Source organism: Colletotrichum aenigma (genome assembly GCF_013390185.1).
Source record: "Colletotrichum aenigma strain Cg56 chromosome Unknown KSG_Cg56_contig02, whole genome shotgun sequence".
Classification (NCBI taxonomy): Eukaryota; Fungi; Ascomycota; class Sordariomycetes; order Glomerellales; family Glomerellaceae; genus Colletotrichum; species Colletotrichum aenigma.
In genome coordinates, this window is record NW_023500908.1 from 1,976,359 (window position 1) to 1,990,112 (window position 13,754).

Sequence of the window (13,754 nt, forward strand, 5' to 3'; positions counted from 1 at the left end):
TTTCTAAACCGCTAGAAGGAATGATCAGTCCATCAATATCCCGGCACAGTTTATATCATAAAGACACGGAATTTTGGGCTTTGTATGATCTTGAATGTTTCTATGTCCGTTTTGCGCCGAAGGATTTCCAAAGATGCAACGTGTCAGGCCATTGAAACGTATAGGCCGTCTATAAAATTTCAGTAAAAATCGTTCGTGTCAAATGCCACAGGCAAAAGCCAATACTATCATACATCGCGGGCTCAAACCCGTCATGCTGTCTATAAGAAGGCCCAAAAGAATGCAGAAGGCCGATGGATCATCAAAAGCAACCGCTCGTACTATCGGAACAAGCCTCAACCATTCTTAAGCTTTCATGATAATCCTTCCAGCGAAACAACAACGCAAGACTTGTCGTTCATACATCGACGAGACCCCGTTACTTTCGAATTGCCGACCAAACTCCAATGAGACCTGCAAACGGCCAGGTGACCGCCACCTTGTCACGGATAGACTTCCTTTCCTTTTCCTTGGTAACGTCAACCACAACCTTGTCGTAAACATCCGGTAAACTCGTCGCACTATATCGCTCTCGAAGTTTCGTGTACCAGTCCTTGTCGTACATGTCCCAGAACTCCTTTTCCGTGTAGTAAGCATGTGAGTACAACACCTTGCGCCCTCCCAACTCCATGAGCTTTGCCTCCAGATCTCGATTTTGCCGCATGAAACGGTCAATCTTCTTTGACGAATGGCCCCAGACTCCCACGTTAAGCATCGGCTGGGGTACCTCCCCACCCGGCTCCGTCGTGTAAGGGTGAAAACTGGGGGACTCAATGGCACGCAGAGGACACAGCCAGAGGGGCCAAATTTCCATGTTGTCGGCGACGTAGTCGATGAAATTTTGGACTGTTGAGTATGGTAATGACAAATCGTGCACCAGATACTGGAAAGTCATCCGGCTGCCACCGCCGAGGCCTGCTTTGTATAATGTCCGGGTATCCATGAGGCGATTCATCACCCGTCGTGTTATGCGGTTGAAAGGGACGAAGCCAAAGTACTTGAACGCCAACTCCCCCATCCAAAATGCGCCGCGATCATACCGAAAGAGATAATCTTGCAGCGGCACATAATCCGGAGTTGGTACTGCATTTGTAATGCGTTTTCGCGCATGCAGATAGAACCACGGGTCCTTTGCTTTGCTGAAAGTTTGCGGCTTGTGTTTTACTGGCAAGTCGTCTGTGAGTTGGCCAGTTACCACCGCCGCACTGGTTCTCGAAAACACCAATCCCTCAACATAGTCGTTGTGAGCCAAGTTCGTCTCCCGCTGGATCGCAGCTATCGCATCCGGGATCCTCGAATACGGGTGATACGTGACTTTCACAAACTTCTTCGCCGGCAGCAGCCGCAGCTCCAGTTTCGTGACGATGCCGAGTGTCCCCAGCCCCCCGGCCGCACCCTTGAACAGATCCGCATTTTCCATCTTCGACGCATTGACGACCTCGCCGGTGGCCAGGATGATTTCAACCGCCAGCACTGTTTCATCAAAGTAACCGTACCGAAACGAGCTGCTCTCGCCGGCGGACCCGGCAAACCCGCCGCCGACGGTGATGCCGGGGAACTCCATCACCACGGGCGGGACCATGCCGGCGCGGTAGGTCGCGGCGACGAGCTGGTCCATGGCGACGTTGGGCTCGACGATGGCGACGGCGGCCGCGGTGTCGATGTGCAGCACATGGCGCAGCTCGCTGATGTCGACGACGCGCTGGCCGTGGGCGGGACGGGTGCTGCTGGTGGAGCCGTGGAAGATGCGGAAGGGCTCCCGGCGCGAGTGGAAGTCCTTGACGATCTCCGAGATCCGCTTCACTGCGACGTTGTGATCGTTCATTCCGCCCAGTCAGGCAGCCAACGAGGGCCGGATATTACTGGATACTGGAACTGGAGATGTAACGATCTGGGGCAGCAGCAGAATGTAACTCTACCGGACTGGTGCTGGGCCTCTTCAGCAGTACCGGGGGAGGAAGAAGAAAGTTGTCGCTTGGAGGTTGGAAGGTGTAACGAGGACTGTCGGAAGTTCAGGGCGACCCACTTTGAGCATCTTGCGGTCACCGTCATTGGCGTCAACGCGTGTTGGCGCCGATTCAGTCGTGGATGACTAACGGGTTGCTGGTGGTGAGTGTGCATAATCTTGACCCTAACCCTGCATAATTGTACAGATTGCACTAGTGCTCGAAACCCAGCAAGCGCCATGAACAGACCTCTAGAACCCCTTAAATGGATACTGGATTCATTGGAAAAGGAACTCCGTTTTCGTGTGACTTTTCTTTTCCTAAAGTTAGTTTGGGGGTGCGGTTGAGGACATGTGTGGGTGCTGCGATACCTCGATGCACCATGGGCCCTGGCGAATTTCTCACAAGGGTCAACCTCCGCAAGGCAATGAGGCAACTGTCTACTCTTAAAACTCATAGGCAGGAATGCTTCAAGAGGAGGGTTGTAGTCAAATCCGGATGCTTCTCGGGGAGGACAAGAGCCCCCCACTCTCAAAGTTCTAGATCCCGCCTGTTCCACAGTCCGCTTCATTTGGCCCAGCAGTCGCCGGTTTCGTCTCTGGGATGGGCGGCCGGTGTTACGCAGAAACGCGCAATATCCCTCTCGGCGTAACACAGCCATGCAGCCATCACCATTCTGAGGGTTGCAAACTTGTGGCTTTCCAAGCTTTGGCAAACACTGGAAAGGTCGCAGCCTATCCAGGCAGCATCAACTTCGGATAGCGACTTGTTTGCCTGCAATTAGTGCTTACAGCAGTCACATTTAACATTTCACCTGCCGTACCCCAAATTCAGAGCAACTCTGGTTGTATACATCCAGAGGCATAATGTCGTGCCGTATTACGAGTCCATCGCCTATCGTGGTCAGCTTTTTGCCAAGCTGCACTGTAGTTGGGGTAACACGATAACACGCTGCAGGGAGCCGCGCCAGTGACGTAGCGGGCAAAATGCCAGGATTGTCATTCGCGCCCTTCTATTACTTAAAACCCCGCGTATCACCAATTCGACATTCACAAGTTAGGTCTCAACCAAGCTTCAACAGCCTGGCTTTTCTGTGTTATCGCCAAAATTTCACTCTAATTCAAAATGAGCGGCGAGGGCTATGAGCGCTCCTACATCCGCGACAGAGTCGTCATCACGGCTCAATGTTTGTGCAAGTTACACACCTTCAAGGCTCAGACTTTCAGGTCCAACCTTCCTCTGAAAGCCTCATGCTGCCACTGCAACTCATGTCGACACGTTTCTGGCGCGCTGTACACCGCGTGTGTCAAGTGGCCATCGCCTTCTGAGCACCTGTCCGATCTCAAGAAGTACTCTTACTCTGAGAGCATCGACCTCTACTCTTGCGGAACATGTTCCGCCCAGATGTTCTGTCTTGGTCCTGCCGTCGGAGACGTTCCTTGGGTAGTGACTGGCGCACTTGAGAATGCCGAGGACCTGGTTCAGTACGCAAGCCACATGCACGTCGGAGACACCATCGACGGAGGAGCTTCGGTCTGGTTGCCTCGATATGCGGACGGCGCGCCGGTCAAGCGGTGGAGAGAGGGCGCTGGGAAGAGTGAAGAGTTGCCGCTAGATTGGCCCGGCGCCAAGGCCTTGTCATCTGAGACTCTCAAAGTTGGCCCAGCTCCCGACATCACGCCGTTCAGATGCCACTGTGGTGGTATTGACCTCAAGCTGAAAAGCGGCGCTGACCTCGGAGACTTCCCGGAAGAAGATCTCGACACCTGGTTCGTCGACAAAGAAACGCTGAAGTACCGCGGCAGTCTTGAATGCTGCGATTCGTGCCGACTCAGCTTTGGAGCGGACTTGATGGCGTGGACCTTTGCTCCCCTATCACACATTGAATTTGGCGGAGACAACCCACCAGAGGCAGCCAAGTTTCCCAGGAACGTCAGCTATCTGAGAGACGCAGTCACGGCTAAGGACAAGGATCCACGCCTGGGTACGCTGGCGATGTATGAGAGCTCTCGAGATGTCCAGCGGTACTTCTGCTCGAAGTGCTCGGCCAGCGTCTTTTACGCGGTCAACGACCGGCCCGGCATGGTGGATATCGCAGTCGGACTGCTGCAGCATCCTGATGGGGCTCGCGCGGAAGGGCTACTTAAGTGGCTTGACAAAGTTGGCTGGGCGCAGGATGTCGCAGGAGGATGGCGGGAGGGGCTTGCGAACACGTCGAAGAGGCTTCTAAACGAGTGGACCGAGAAGACTCGAGGACCTGCCCACTCAAGCCATTAGTTGCCAAAAGTTTCTGCTCACAATTCAACATCCATCTTTCTATCTGGTCCTACTAGCCCTTTTGTCTCATCTTGAATCTCACAGAGTCTCTCGTGAACACTTGAGGCATCTCACACGACCCACCCAGTTCTACCGAGCTGCATAAGCCTCTCGCTCCCAGGGTTCCGGCATCCAGCAAGGGATCCAGATCTCGCTTTGATCGTCAACAGCGCCGATGGTTTAGTGGTAAAATTCTCCGTTGCCATCAAGCAGCGTCGGGGAGCCGGGGGTTCGATTCCCCCTCGGCGCAATCTTTTGCTGCATGGTAGATCTGGACGTTTGGCTTTGCTTTTTTGACCTGGCAGAGTGCACATCAAGATGACTGTTAACAAATACAGCTGTCTATGCTCCAAGCTCATTGCCTGAGCAAGTGATTGTAAGTTAGACTACATGTATAAGCGAGTAGATATAATGCAATAAGGTACCGTTATAATTCTAGATGCTAAATGACCTGTACCCAAATTGACCTAGTCCATCCAACCTTGCCTGAAAAACACCTGTCCATCTAAGTCCCGAACTGTGCGGTGTAAGGTAACGCGTTGCCCCAACTTAAGCAGTCTTCTTCTTCCACGGCTGCGACAGCGAAAACTTCTTCGGCACCCTAGCCAACCAATACAGCCCCAAAGCAGCAAACAGATTGAAGACAATGTACACAAACATCAGCCCATAGTTGCGCCACCTCTTGTCATACGAGGCGGACGTCATGGCCAGGAACATATCCGTATCGGCCAATGAGCAGAATTGGCAGGTATCGGTGCTTTCTGGGTTGTAGACCCTGCCGCCAGCAACCTGCATGTACGTCTCCATGTAAGCTCCGCAAGTGACATTGGCGGGCGGCGAGAACTGCAGAAGTTCCAGCGGCAAGCACTGCACGGCATTGTGAGCGAGTCCAGTCGAGAGGAGGCCGTCGACGAGGTAGGTGAGTGGAGATACTCGGTACATGAACTTCCAGAATGTGGGAAGGGAGCCCATAGGCACGATGACACTGTTGGTGGTTAGCTCAGGCTTCAAGGTGGTTCTTAGAGGAGACATGTCTACTTACCCGCAGAAGATGAGGCACATGGCGAACAGAAGGAGAGACAACGTAGCTCCAATCTCGGCTGTGGGTACGCCAGCAACGACCATGTCCGCAAAAGTCGACTCAAAAAGCATGAACGCCCAGACAAGTAAGAACATCAAGCCTCCGCGCTCAGTCACCGCGTCTGTGGGGATCGCATTGCGGTACATGCCGACGAGGTAGTAGAAGGGGAAGAAGATGACGATCGCGGCCAGGGTGTTCCAGGGAAGCTCGACGATGATGTTCACCAGCATGAAGACGTACCACGAGTACGCACGCGAGGCTCGCTCTCTTGCTTCGTACTGCTCTCGCTGGAGGATGAAGTTGGGCATCGTCTGGTAGACGAGGAAAGCGAAGACGACCAGGAGCATGAAGATGGAGAACATCTGGCTCTGGAGGCCTTGCATCGTGAGTTCTGCCTTGTAGAATGAGACACCGATGAAGAGACTCTGTGGTCATTATTAGTTATCGTGCCGATGCATCGGGTTTGGGAGACTTACTGTTCCGCCTGACAGAATCAGTTTCGAGTAGATGTACGAAGGCGTACGCCAGTACTGCTGGAACACACGCCTGGTGCACATAGCCAACTGCGTAGAAAACGGCGTCGCGTAAGTCGACATCTCTTCGCTGGTCCCCAAAGCTCCAGCCGCAGGTGATTCCTTCTCCAGTCGTGCGAGCTCCCGCTGCACCTGAACAGACTCGTCGCTATCCTTCCACGTCTGATGCCAATCCCGCTCCGCCTTGGCACCCGGCGCCGCTCCGATGACCTTCAGCATCCACTCGGCGGGGTTCTCGTCCGGGCCGCAGGGGGTGGCTCCGTACTGCTCAAAGTAACCTGTGAGCGTCCGGGAGTTCTCGCCAATGTCGCCAAAGTAGACGGTTTTGCCGCCGTGGGCTAGAAGTAGAAGGCGGTCGAACTGCTGGAAGAGGAGGGCGGAAGGCTGGTGAATGGTGCAGAGAATTGCTTGGCCGTTCTCGGAGAGCTTTCGGATAAGGGATGCGATGGACCACGCTGTTTGACTGTCGAGGCCGGAGGTGGGTTCGTCGAGGAAGAGGAGAAGGTCTGGTTTGGCGGCTAGCTCGACGCCGATTGTGAGGCGTTTTCGTTGTTCAACGTTGAGACCTGCCACGGCAAGTTAGTCTGCAAAGGTTTGGAAGGGGTCTGAGTGATGGAAGTCTTACCCTCGCCAGGGACGCCGACAATCGCATCCGCATAGGCCTCCATCTCCAGAAGCTCGATGACCTCCTCGACGTAGGCGTACTTCTCTTGCCGGCTGATGGATGCAGGCTGTCGAAGCATAGCGCTGAACTGCAGTGCCTCGCGCACCGTCGAAGTCTCGAGGTGAATGTCCTGCTGCTGCACGTAACCCGTCTTGCGTTGGAACGATTGATCTCTCGGGATGCCGTTGACTAGCATGTCTCCAGAAACGACGCCCATCGTGACTCGATTGGCCAAAACATCCAACAGAGTGGTCTTGCCAGCACCAGTAGATCCCTAAAAGGTAACGTCAGCATGAATTCGGCTGCGTGATGTTCATTACTCCTTACCATCAATGCAGTGAGTGTCCCAGGCTTCACCCATCCTGCAACGTGCGAAAGAATGCGTCGGTCCTCTCCCTTAATCGTGATGTCGTAGCACACATCCTTCCAGTGGAAGACCGCTTGATGCTGTTGGCGAGTTGGTTGTCTGGTCGCAGTGTGGTGCGGAGAAGAAACTACCTCTTTTTCATTGCGATAAACGCGATCAGACCGCCCCGTCTCCTCGTCAGACACCGCCTTTGAGGGAGTTGTGGACTTGTGCCCCTTGCGGAAAAGCAGCACCTCGCCCTTGGAGCGGTTTGTCGTGATGAACTCGGCTGCCACAAGGTAGACAGTGAAGAAGAAGATGATGTAACCAATGAGAATACCGAAGTTTCTAGCCTGAAGTTAGTGATGTTCTACTGACATTCCGCTCACATGGTTTGCTTACCTCCACATGTGAGACTTGAAGTAGCTGAAATGAGCATTCATGTAAAAGTCGCCATCAACAAAGTTGGCCCCTGGCATGGCCCCAGCTACAGCACAAGCACGCTGAGACGGTGTCGCGTTCGGATAGGCCGGCACGTAGTCGGCGCAAGGAAATCGGCGTCCGGTGAACTCGTTGGCGACAAGGCTCTCGAAAGCGTAGGCGATGGGGTTGATGTAGTTGATCCAACGGAGCCAGCCCTTCATGCTGCTGGTCGGGAGGATGAAGCCGGTGTAGATGACCAAGGCCAGGATGAAGATCGCGGCTGGCGTAAGAGCTTGATGGATCGTCCTCGAGGTCTGGCCGATGGTGCGCAGAATCATGGACATGGATAGGGTGGTGGTGAAGCCGAAAAGCAGGAAGATGAAGAACGCGTCTGCTTCCTGGCGGAGCTTGGCCATGAAGTAGAGCGGAATGTTGAAGGCGAGAGTTGAGAGGATCTTGCTGGGAAGGTCGCAGATTGTGGAGGAGATGGCTTCCGAGAATGGGTGGTAGAGGGCGTATCGTGCATGCTTCTCGACGATGGGTCTTTGCACGTAAAGTGTGAGGATCTAATAACCTGTCAGCAAGTACGGCGCAAGGCGACGTTGTGCATAAGTCTCACCTCAAGAGCACTGCTCAGCCCGTTGAACAGGATGGCGAAGAAGATGAGGATGCAACGAGAGTTCATGCTCGATGCATCTGCTGGCAAGTCGAAGAAAATGCTGCCCAGCACGAGCGAGATCACCATATTGCCGAGTACCGTCACAAAGAAGAACAGCTTGTCGCCAGAGAGTCGTTGATACCCACGCGTCATGCAGAGCCAGACTTGCATCGGCACAGAGATGGTATACGGTGACCTCGAGGACCTGGCAGAAGATCAGTATGAGCACTTGCGAGGTCTTTGGAGCGGTGTTGGACTCACGTGAGAGACTGCTTGTGCGCCTTGCGAACTTCAGAGAACTTGTTCACGCCTGAGCCGTCCATGGGATACTGCTCCTCGAATGAGTGGATCTCCTCCACCAAACGAGCCCTCAGCTGGCTTCCCTTCCACACCGTCGCAAACTCGTCTGGGCTTCTGGGCACCCTGTTCTCAAAGCCGGGTCCAACAACGCGCTCGGCGGGGTTGGTGAGAGATGTGAGGAAGTCGGCGGTGGTCTGGCGGTCGGGGCAGGCGTAGCCCATTTCGACGAAGTAGTGCTTGGCGAGTTCCGTAGGGCCGAAGTAAATCTGCCTGCCCTGGTAGAGAACAGAGACCTTGTCAAACACCTTCGTGTTGTCAGTATCATCATTTCACGCACCGGTTCTCAGAAACAAATACTTACATCGTATGCCGGCTGTGAAGCCTGATACATGGCCACGACGGCTGATGTCTTGGCGACATTGGTAGACAACCGGAGCGTCTTGGCAAACTCGAGAGCCGTAGCACTGTCCAGGCCTCTGGTACTGTTGTCCCAACACTGGATTGGGCTCTGGCTGAGGGTGACCTCCGCGATACTCACACGCTTACGCTCGCCACCACTGACGCCTCTCACAAAGTCATTGCCGACCTTGGTGTTGATAGTGTGAGAGATGCCAAAGACGGCCATGACGACGTCTCGGAGGTGCTCAGCGTATCGCTGTCGACTGACACCCGGAAGACGGTTCTTGGGTGTTCTGGCCAAAGCGGCAAAGAGAAGCGTCTGCCCGACCGTCATGTGAGGGAAGTGGATGTCGGTTTCGGCCTGGTAGATGACTTCGCCTCGGAATGCTTTGTGCATCGTCTCCATCGGGATACCTGTGAAACCCGTCGTCAGTTTTGTGTTAGTGGGTGGGAAAGACCAGAGCATACCTTGATAGCTGAGGTGTGAGTGCGACTCAAGATGTAGGCCGTTCGTCTCTCCAGCAATGGTCTTCAGCAGAGTCGAAACTCCACTTCCTGGTCGTCCCAAAACCAGAAGCATCTCACCACTCTTCACAATACCATCAAACTCCCTCAAGATGTCAATCTTCTGTCTCCTGTTGCTGAAGAATTGCTTAATCATCATGGGTCCTTGGAGCAAGACGTTCAGAACATCTTTCTGGTAGTCCGTGTCGGTACCGAAGCCATGGACGCTCAAGTTGCGCCACGCGACGCCAGCTTCTAACCTGGGAAACTTTTCGGGGTCGTGGTCAGAGTGCTGGAGCAGCGATCGGGTCCACTTCTTGGCGTTGAAATGCTCGCGGCTGCTGGGGTCGAGAGAAGGATCCTTGGAAAGGAAGGGGTTGACGAAGGAGCTATTCGGACGGGTGGATGTGCGGACAAGCTCTAAGCTGTAGCCACGAACGAGCTCGTTGGCCCCGTCATCGCTGACTTCCAGGTCTGTCTCGTCGCTCTGGTGGTGCTGTTCTTGAATCGTCTTCTCCCGGAGAGTGTCGTTGGATGACGCTGGCCTAACGTCCTCATGAGGACTGACTAAGTGTTGGTCCATGACTGAGGATGTCAGTGAACCCTCGGCAAGAGTTTGTGAAATGAGTGAAAAGAAGACAGCTTGAAAGATTCAGAAATTTGATCCTGTCCCTTATGTGGGGTTTTACAGATTATTGCCTTGGGGGACACCTCTTTGACTGCCGTGCTGGGAAATTTTTGAATATGACCAGGATGGCTCACAGAGAAACCTCTGTGACCACCTAAGGGGTATATGAAGATTATGAATAGTTGACGGAGAAAGGGCTTGGGGAAAGAAAAGGTCATCCACAGAGAAGTCTGACAGAAGTAGCGCAGGGTGTCCATCGCATTAGTACCTTGAACTCCCACCACCATAAGCAAGGGTAAGAGATATTTACGAGCATGTGAAATTGTTTCTTGACACATTGGAGACGCCATTGATGCATGCCACGAGGAAAATACAGGGTCTCGTAACTTCGCCAATCTTGATACCGAGCCATATCACCATCACCTCGCCCGAGCTGACGATACATGTGCCTGGTGTGCGAGTCGAACATGCCTCCGAGTTGCCTGAAAGCCTGCAAAAACTCTCCGACATGCAGCCCACGTTCGCCAAACAAGACATCTCGGCTCCGAAAGATCTTGAGCCGCAGATGGCACCCACCGGAGCCTCGCCCATTCGTCCAGACGCGATGTTGGCGCGATGATCAGGGGGCCCGCCCAACGGTTTTATTGACACCGCCGGGCGCCCGGGCTTACCGAATACGGCAGTTCGGCGCCGAGGACCATACCATCACCGCTCCACGAGGAGGGCCGAACCTTCAGACGAGCTCCACCCCCTTAAACCAAAAAACATCAGAGCTCCCAGCTTTGTGGTTGCGTTCTTCGCCCGTCCATCCTCGTCGCCGAGTTCTTGCACATTCTATTTACTGTTTTTGGCTGCTTACGGGTTGTCTGAAAAGGTCGGCCGAGCATGGCTGACAAGCCTGAATCTAGCCCCAGCCCCGCTGCGGGTGCCCGAATCCACAAGTCCTGTGATGCCTGCAAGGCGCGCAAGGTCCGCTGCCCCAGTATGTTTCCTCGGCCGACTGTCGCTGCACCAAGGGGGTAGCTGGACTGGAAGATCTTGTGCTAACATTTTCTGGCAGGCTCTGGGCCGCCAGGTCCTTGTGCAAACTGTGTGGTAATTACACTGTAATCATGCATGTTTTTGAGTCTTGCTTGCTGACACTCGTTGAACCGGGAAGCGGCGGAAAGCAGACTGTCGCTTTAGTGTGAGAAGACTTGCTCACAGACGAAATGGTAAGTCTTTTGATTTCTCCTCCACTACATCACCGAGATGATTTTGATGTTTATCGTTGTTGAAAACGTCGCGCGGCGTTGGGTCACCGTGCTGACTGTCCTCCCGTAGTTGCGGGCCAACTCTTACCAACAAACTACTCTACGGCCGGGCAAAAAGCCCCAGCTGCCCCCGATGCGAAGGCAGTCCTTGATCTCTCGACTGCCACCACTGGTGAACATAAGTCAGTTTCATCTCCTTTGGGCTCGCCGCCGCCAAAATCTCCTCCGCATCGCATTCAAGAGCTGTACGTCGACCGGGCTCTCACAAGGGCACGGCGACCGCCGACAGCCGACAGCAAGAACGCGGAGGATTTGGTCTTTGTGCCTGTATGTAATATCACTCATTCTATATGCTCACGCACTGAACCGATTCTAGCGCAATGGAATTTTCGGTACAAATCACGTCTAAAGATCAACCAACGTAGACAATCGTCATTAACTTCCACAGGTGGCCGCAACAGCTTGACCTTCTTCTCCGACAGCAGATTACTTTCGCTGTCGACCCGACTCCGCAATAACAAGGTCAATGAACTCGTCGGCAGAATATCAACGATCGTCAATGGCCGGTTGAGGCGGGCTGACTCGACCGCCAACACCCGCCGAATGCCACAGCCTGAATCGATCACGGACAGTACCAAAACATCATTGTACATCCGAAGTAGGGTCTTTCAGTGTAGATATCAGAGGAGAAGACTTACATGTCGCCAGTGTACTTCGAGCGCGTGCACCCTGTGTTCCCCTTTCTAGATAAGGCGCTGTTTGAGGCGACGGTGAATGGGCCCAACTTCCTCACACTTCTCGAGCGAAGCAAACCCTGGTCATGTCTGTATCACACCATTCTTGCACTGGGATCACAGTATGCAGACGGCGGGACCTTTGAGGCCGGAAAGGGTGAATCTTGGAGGCTGTTCTCAGTCGCCCTCGGCGGCTTCTCAGACCTTCTGCTTCTTCCCGACTCGCTCACGATACTGCAAGCTTTGACGGCTATGTCAGTTTATGGGTTGGGAATATGCGGGTTAGCTGTGGAACCGGTCATCATGTCTGAGGCAGCAAGGCGAGCCCAGATCATGTCGACCAACAACTTCACAGGGACAGCTGCTGTCGCGTATCAGAAGGCCTTCTGGATTCTATACACCATTGAGAAGATTACTAGTTTTCACTTTGGAAGGAGCTCGGTGAGTTCATATTTCTAGAAGGACCGATTTATGCTGATGATCGACAGAGCTTCGTTGACAGCGACATCTTCTGTCCTATACCCCTTGTCCCTGAGGCAACGGTGGGTGACTTCAACTGGTTCCTGCACTTCATACGATTCGGGCGCCTGCTATCACGCGCATACACCTCGCTTTTCTCGGTGGGCGTTTCGGGTAACTCCAACTCGTATTACCTCGACGTTATTAGTCAGTTGACAGATGAGCTGGAAGAATGGAGATCCTCGCTCCCTGATAACGGATTCAAGCCAGACGGACTTGTCCGCCCACAAGTCCTCCTGACACCCTTGGCCAGAGCTCTCTCTCTGATAGTTCACTACCTATACAGCAGCCTTTTGCTGACATTGTCGAGAACAACCTTGGTTTATCTCCCAAGCACAGAGGATGCGTCCGCCTTGGCAAGGAAGAACTCCAACATGAAAGCAATCCTCGGAGCATCTCGGTCTATCTTGGAGTTGACCACCATGATTGAAGTTGAGCCGTATACGGTGACTTGGTAAAGCAAGCTCGATTCTCACTACGATATGTCAGCTGACTGGTTGGGACGTCAGGGTCATTGCGGGAATCCCAATAACAGCACTCTTCGTCTTATTTGACATCGTCGTTCACGACCCGCGCCAACCGGAAGTCGCTTCTAACCTAGCTCTTCTTGACATGGCTGCCGGCCACTTCAGCAGGATCGAATACGCAAGTGGCGGGACCCTGCCAGGCTCGCTCATCGCCGAATTCGCCAAGATCGCGAGGGACTACGTGAATGAGATTCAACATGGCGACATCAGAATATCTGGCCTCGCGCGCTCATCCACGGCGGCGCAAGACTTGGGCACATCTCTCCCCAGACCGCCGTCCAGCAGGAATAACATGAAACCCATGGAAATGACGCTGGACCTATCAAATGTGAGTCAAGTTGTATGGTACCTGACGAATCCTTCCTGACCAAAATTGGCTCACAGACCATGCCTGGTGACGCTTTCACGACCACTGCGATGACCATGCCGTCAAGCTTTGCGGACTTTTCCTTCGACAACGGCCTTGATCAAGTCTCGCCCGGCGCATTGATGGGAACGGACGTGATGGGAATATTTAGCTATTTTCTGCCGGACTTGGATCCCATGTTCTATCAAGGGCTTTCTGCAGAGTATGACTTCTCTCAAGGGGGACCTGTAAATATGGACAAGTGAGGGGTGAGAAGTCCGCACCGTCTACAGATGAGCATGTATTTCCAGTTGTCGATACCCCAAATATTCTCCGCATCTTCCACATGGATCTGATTAACGAATTTGTTATGTATCACTTAGCCAATGCATCTTCCTCCCGCTGCAATTTCCTTTTAGTTTTCCTGAATCAATCACGATAGCTCATAGCGTGACTCGACATTTCTGCCCGCTGTACAACATGATCACAAATCGTGCACAACTCTCAAACACCGCAATGTAACCTCCCATCCCGTCCG

At 53.5% G+C, this 13,754-nt stretch overlaps 4 protein-coding genes across 4 annotated transcripts; 2 read left to right on the forward strand and 2 right to left on the reverse strand.

Annotated features, from left to right (window-relative positions):
- Positions 1-418: 418 nt before the first annotated feature.
- Positions 419-1,864, reverse strand: CGCA056_v002567 (Delta(24)-sterol reductase; the record flags this gene model as incomplete). The annotated part of the gene is made up of 1 exon (XM_037317825.1): positions 419-1,864. The coding sequence occupies one exon, from the start codon at positions 1,862-1,864 to the stop codon at positions 419-421; it is 1,446 nt and encodes a 481-aa protein (XP_037183749.1).
- A 1,246-nt stretch (positions 1,865-3,110) lies between these two features.
- On the forward strand, positions 3,111-4,262 carry CGCA056_v002568 (uncharacterized protein; the record flags this gene model as incomplete). The annotated part of the gene is made up of 1 exon (XM_037317826.1): positions 3,111-4,262. One exon carries the CDS (start codon positions 3,111-3,113, stop codon positions 4,260-4,262), a length of 1,152 nt encoding a protein of 383 aa, XP_037183753.1.
- Positions 4,263-4,850: 588 nt separating this feature from the next.
- Positions 4,851-9,792, reverse strand: ZRA1-6 (ZEB2-regulated ABC transporter 1; the record flags this gene model as incomplete). The annotated part of the gene is made up of 10 exons (XM_037317827.1): positions 4,851-5,286; positions 5,344-5,807; positions 5,859-6,481; positions 6,541-6,853; positions 6,907-7,273; positions 7,328-7,914; positions 7,968-8,211; positions 8,268-8,611; positions 8,668-9,119; positions 9,174-9,792. The coding sequence occupies 10 exons, from the start codon at positions 9,790-9,792 to the stop codon at positions 4,851-4,853; spliced, it is 4,449 nt and encodes a 1,482-aa protein (XP_037183754.1).
- A 930-nt stretch (positions 9,793-10,722) lies between these two features.
- CGCA056_v002570 (putative transcriptional regulatory protein) lies at positions 10,723-13,482 on the forward strand (the record flags this gene model as incomplete). Its single annotated transcript, XM_037317828.1, has 8 exons — positions 10,723-10,819; positions 11,161-11,417; positions 11,467-11,482; positions 11,539-11,748; positions 11,799-12,265; positions 12,313-12,797; positions 12,853-13,198; positions 13,255-13,482. The coding sequence occupies 8 exons, from the start codon at positions 10,723-10,725 to the stop codon at positions 13,480-13,482; spliced, it is 2,106 nt and encodes a 701-aa protein (XP_037182466.1).
- Positions 13,483-13,754: the final 272 nt, after the last annotated feature.